Genomic DNA, 6,000 nt, shown 5'->3' on the forward strand with positions numbered 1-6,000 from the left:
AGAAAATTTCCCTTTTTCGTGGAATCACCCATATAGAATATTCATGTCATTGCCATTTAATACAAGATCACTTTTGGAAAAAGGGTTACCCATTTCCCCTCAACTGTTTGAACTTATTTGTGATCTCTTAAGATATTAACAATATCTTTACATTGTTTAACAGTTTTTCTTTCCGCATTTATATAGCATCCTGTCACAGTATTAATTTATGAATCTGATTCTTTTAACTATGGATATGTGTGGTAATGGATTACCAAACTTCTGAAAAAGTGTTAGTTTTAGAATGAGAGCGATGAAACATATAAAGAAAGATAATCATTTCAGTGTTGCAAGTTCGCAACTTAGAATCAAGAAGTTAAGCAATTTCGTCACTCCCGCTCTCAACCTACGTGCAAGGATCTAAAACTCACCTCTTAGGTTCGAAATAATACGTCTGGTAGGTACAGAAAGCATATGCCGGTTTACATTTCACTATTTTCAAGTAAATAAGTTTCCCCTCTTTGAGAATCTTAAAAGAATTGAAATTCTCTTTCATTATACTATCTATACGTCAATATAAAACTCCATATGCAGCTCACGACTTTGGTACCCAGAGCAAACAAACGAACAAATACTGATGGAAATACGTCATGCTTAAACTGTCCTTTAGTTTCTTGTTTTCATTTCTGCTATTTTTAATGACTTTGTTTGAGAAATATATTTAATAACTGCTGCTATTCACATACCCAATTTCAGGTTTTGACTGATTTAGAGGCTATGCCAACAAAAGAAGTTTACCCAAAATTTTAGTGAGAAATGTTTAAGATACCAATATACGGCATTACTGCAGTATCGCCGGACCAATTTGAACATCGAAAAAAAAGTACCAAAATGCACTGCATTCGGTTATATTTTGTTGGATTATATTAAGTTACGTTATTAGGCGTGTAGTTTTACTATACGGATCCATAGTATAAGTAGTAGTAGTAGTAGTAGTAGTAGGAACGGGTTAAAAGCCACGCAGGGGTTCGTTGGATTCTGTTCTTGAACATGAAATGGGTAAATTAAAGACTTGCCCAAATTTTCTGTCCATTTTACAGTCTATGGATCCGTATAGTAAAACAAATGTACCTCTCCGCAAAATAGTCCATCCGACTCCACATACAGTGCCGCTTACATCAAAAACAATCAGCAAATACAACCACTTTCTTAACTTTTACTATTCCCCTTACCTGACTTTCACTCATTCTTCCTCACAAAGTGAAATAAATTCTCCAATTGCTCCGGTAAATTTCCTAAAACTGATCCGGCGATAGAGCAGTTAACCCCCAATATACGAAGCGTAAAGCTTTCGTTAACTTGCACAAGTCTCCCCCCCCCCACACACACACACACTACACAAAGAAACTACCGGTACATCCTAAATGTGTCTTATTAATTTATTTTCGTATCGGTTATTCTTGATTTAAATATCCCTAGTATATATTGAACTACTGCAGCAGTAAAAACTAATTCTACCTGCAACTTTCGAAAAATGATTTAGCCTATTTCCGCCTAAAAACACAAGATTGGGATATTTCAGTGATAGAATCATGTGGACAATTACACTAAAAAAATACCTGTAAATAAAACTACTTGAAAAACAGACCCGAACAGGACTCTTTCCTATGCGTGTTCCAAATAAACCACACACGCAAAAGAAAAAGCAATACAGCACAGTACACAGCCCTATTAAGACCCTAAACAACATACAAAATAATCGGGTTAAGTTCCACAGTTGGGCGTCCGTTTCCAGCAAAATTTTTAAAATTTACAGGAAAGATATGGATAGTTTGATCGTTTGTGTGCTTCATAATATATATGAGTCTCGAAAAATCTGTTTATTTGTTATATATAAGCGGTTATAAACATGGGACTATATGGCGAGCGGAGGAAACTACTTAGCGCAAGGTAACCGAACAGTTTCATTGTGGGAAAGAAACGAGCATTTATGTTATCAACATGGCGAATGTACAAGGGCAATGAACTAACAGTTTTAACATTTGTGAAGCAATACGTTGATAACGAGCAAAATCCTTTAAAAGTTTGTGAAGAGCACGGATTAATGAACCTAATAAGAAATTGCAGAAAGTGTGCAAAGGAGATAACAGCGAAAAAACATGGCAAAAGCGGACGCCCAACTTCGGAATAAATGCCAAATAATCTTTGATAAATACTATACTCTATATTTTACTTTAGGTACCGCCGAGTACTGCTTTAAGTCTTTCAACAGTGACAACGACTCTACTTTTGTAACAGAATTAAACCTAGCCGGATGGCATTTAATATCTCCCCCAACTCGCTTCATGGCTCCAGAACCAAGTACCTTCTTTTTGTCTAAATGTGATAAAGGTAGAAAACAAAGCGCTCTGCGGGGCTTCTAAATCCTTTCGATCGCTCGGCTATATTTTGTGAAGTAACAGTGGGTCTTATATGTACAAGATTGAAGAAGAAACTAAATATCAGCAAAACTAACCTAAACATACATTACTTTGCAAGTATTTATCTGCTCTTGATAACCTTCAAAAATACCTGTAAAGAACAAATTGTCTAAATAAATCCTGCCATATACTAAAGAAACTGAAATAACGTCCCAATTAGGTACAGTATAAACGTTTAAAGTATATACGTATTTTTGTTGGCATAGGAATGTTAAATATGCCATTTACTCAAAATATTGACTTCGTACTTAAGTACAAAGATGACTTGCACATCATTGAAAGTCTATACGTAAATTTTAATTGAAACCAATAAGTTCATAGTGGATTTACTAAACGAGCATCAAAACAATGATAATAGTGAATGATAATTACTTATGACCTACACTTGGTGCTTTAATTACACCCATTGTTAGCTTACCAGCAGTAAGTTTTGGAGAGACTTCACCGAAGGGTGAAGGTCTTTCTTCTGGTTTTATTTCTTGCTTGTGTAGACGGTGCGAAGTAGGACTCATAAATAGCGGGACACATCTTCTTCTCTTAGCTGGTCTTCCATTGGGACTATGAAGCGGATCAAAATCAAGTGTCCGTTTCAAAGTTGCACAAGCCATCTTCAATCTCTGTTTGGTCAGTGATTATCCGATCCTTCGCAAGCACTTTCAGTTCCTAAATATTGTCTAGTCTCAAACAGAAAATTTACTGTATCAAAATTATCGAATACCAAATGTCCAAACAACCAGATGACAACGATGTAATCAGATATTAGTGGATTCCTTCTCCCTAGATACAACACCCAAAATACCAATATGGCTGACGACCGTTTAAATCGCTTTGTACACAAGAATCAAGTTTAAAGTCTCAAGTTTCATTTCTTTTTCTTTTAAACTTTTTCAGCTGTTCGAAATGAAACAAGATATGACGATCAAATTTAAAATGTAAAAAGAAACAAAGAAAGAAATGATTTAACTAAGAAAGGAAAAATAATGTAAAAGCGTAGATTGCAATTCAATGTCTCTAACGTAGCTTGATATCAATAACAAAACTATTTCCATATTTCTACTGACAAATATAGCACGCATGACGTATAGTCTGATAATATACTCTAGGTAAAAGTAGAATTTTAATTTTTATATTTATAATTAGGCCTATATACATTGGCAGTTGCAGAGTTCTACAAAAGGGAAATCACAATGGTGGCGCCATCACATCCCCCCCCCTCTCCTACAAGGCTTTGGGGCCTTCAGTGATTTTTAACTTTTATGACATTTAAGTTCTGATAGGATTCACAAACATTACAGGAAAAATAACGAATGTGCCATTGTGCAATCATATATCCAGCCACTGGCACAAATCCCGGGGGGATGAGGGGGACATCTACCCTCCAATCTTGGAACTGGGGAACTGTCCCCCCCCAAAAAAAATCCGATTTGAAATGTGTTTATTGGGGAGAAATGTGATGATTTGTGTCCGATTGGCACAAAGAAAAGTGAGATGAAATTGATATTCCTCCAGAATAAGCCTCAAATCTGCCCGCCTACCAATGTTGAAGACAACTCCGTTCTCCTGATCCTTCACAGCACTGTTTTTCAACGTCATAAATATTTTGAATATTGCAGTGAACAAAAGCAGTGTTTTGGATGCACTACCAAATCTTCGACAAAATAGAGAGTGTAGTGTTTTGTATTATTATAATTAATGGACATTTTTTCTGTTCCTTTTGTGTTGATTGTCTGGGGCACCTCAGATAGCCTACAATAAAATAAAGAAATAAACATTTGACAGTCAAGCAGCGATATAGACATTCTCCTAATCCTTTGCCGTACCTCATTATGTACGGGTGACATAATGCTTCGATAGAATAAAAAAGGAAATAATGTTACAATGACCGAGCATTGTAAATATATTAATTATTCCTTTTGTTGTCCTTGATTGTATAGAGCGCCTTCGATAGAACAAAAAGGGATGTAATATTGCACCAAGGGCGCTGTAGATATATCAGTTGATCATTTTGTCGCCCCTGATTGTATAGGGGCGCCTTCGATAAAACAAACAAAGATGTAATGTTGCACCAAGGGCGCTGAAGATAAATTAATTATTCCTTTTGTCGCCCCTGATTGTATAGGGGCGTCTTCGATAGAACAAAAAAGGATGTAATATTGCGCCAAGGGCGCTGTAGATACATTAATTATTCCTTTTGTCGCCCTTGATTGTATAGGGGCGCCTTCTATAGAACAAAAAGGGATATAATATTGCACGAAAGGCGCTGTAGATGTATTAATCATTCCTTTTGTCGCCCCTGATTGTATAGGAGGGCCTTCGATAAAATAAACAAGGATCTCTTCAGCTACCGCGCAGGAAACAGACCCCGACAAGACTAGAACATCCGGTAAAAATTACCAAAAACACCGCAGAAAAGAAATTACGCGCAACCTATTATGGATGTTTGGACAATGTCATTTGCAAAATTTAGTCGATTCCATCAGCCTGAACTGAAGAAGTATCGTGCAATAGAGGATGTAATTCTGGAAGGTAACTTTTCTCACGACATTAGTAACATTTTAAAAGAATAGCATGTCACTCCGGACCGACTACAACTACAGATGCAACAGTTACTCACCACTATCCCCACTTCAGAAGATCTGAGGGACCTGCTTGAGAACTTCAAGAAACTCTGTAAAGAAAGAAGAGAGTTGTTTCCTGAAGTGTTGAAAGTCCGTCTCCTGCTTGTCATCCCGGCTACATCTGCAACTGCCGAGAGAAGTTTCTCAATGTTGCGGCGTCTCAAATCTTATCTGGGGTCCACAATGACCCAGGCAAGACTGAACCATTTTGCAGTTCTTAATGCATACCCAGACAGGCTTGACTCACTGGAAGTGAAGGAACTGTGTAGAGAATTCACAAATAGCTCCTACCGTGCAACTGTCTTCGAAAAAGTGTGAATTCTGCTCTTTGAAGTGTGCTGTTTTTGTGTCGAAATGAGCTATAGGATCACAGTGGCTCATTATTTTTTTCATTGAACATTTAATCAAATTGAAATTATATTATTCCGTTCTTGTTAAATATATTAAAAGTTCGATGTTACGTGCGCAAGAGCTCAAAAAACGGCTTTTAAAAAGTTTTTTCCATAGCTTTTATGCCATTCAATTTTTTTTTTTTTTTTTTTTTTTTAATATTTCAACTTTAATGAAGAGAGTACTTTCCACTTTTGTTCCCCATTGTAAGAACAATAAGAGACTTTAATTACTGCATTCTGAAGAAAAATAAATATGAGAAGTTCAATAACCAAGGATAATGGATCACTCATAAGAAAGAGATGGACAAATATATTAACCCTTTGGCAGTCTGGGGGAAGTAACATAACGCAAGTAACGCGTTGCTTGTAACGCGTTACATTTTTTCCAAAGTAACTAACGGTAATGTGTTACAAATTTTTAAGTAACGTACCTAGTTTGCGTTACTTTATTCGCGTTACATTTCGGATGAGTAACTACTAGAATATATGTATATATTTTTTTTTCGGAAACAAATGTTTCTTTCCTGTAAG

The 6,000-nt window shown here is 36.2% G+C and overlaps 1 protein-coding gene across 1 annotated transcript in view; it reads right to left on the minus strand.

The window, feature by feature from the left end:
• The window catches only part of akirin, a 43,941-nt gene extending 40,651 nt beyond the window's left edge, over positions 1–3,290 (minus strand). The window contains exon 1 of the mRNA XM_081759264.1: positions 2,878–3,290. Within this exon, the coding sequence (XP_081615390.1) occupies positions 2,878–3,067 (190 nt within the window). The 5' untranslated portion in view covers positions 3,068–3,290. The remainder of the gene's footprint in view (positions 1–2,877) is intronic.
• Between the last annotated feature and the right edge of the window lie 2,710 nt (positions 3,291–6,000).

The sequence above is a fragment of the Thermobia domestica genome, chromosome 5 (assembly GCF_964235325.1).
Source record: "Thermobia domestica chromosome 5, izTheDome1.hap1.1, whole genome shotgun sequence".
Lineage (NCBI taxonomy): Eukaryota > Metazoa > Arthropoda > Insecta > Zygentoma > Lepismatidae > Thermobia > Thermobia domestica.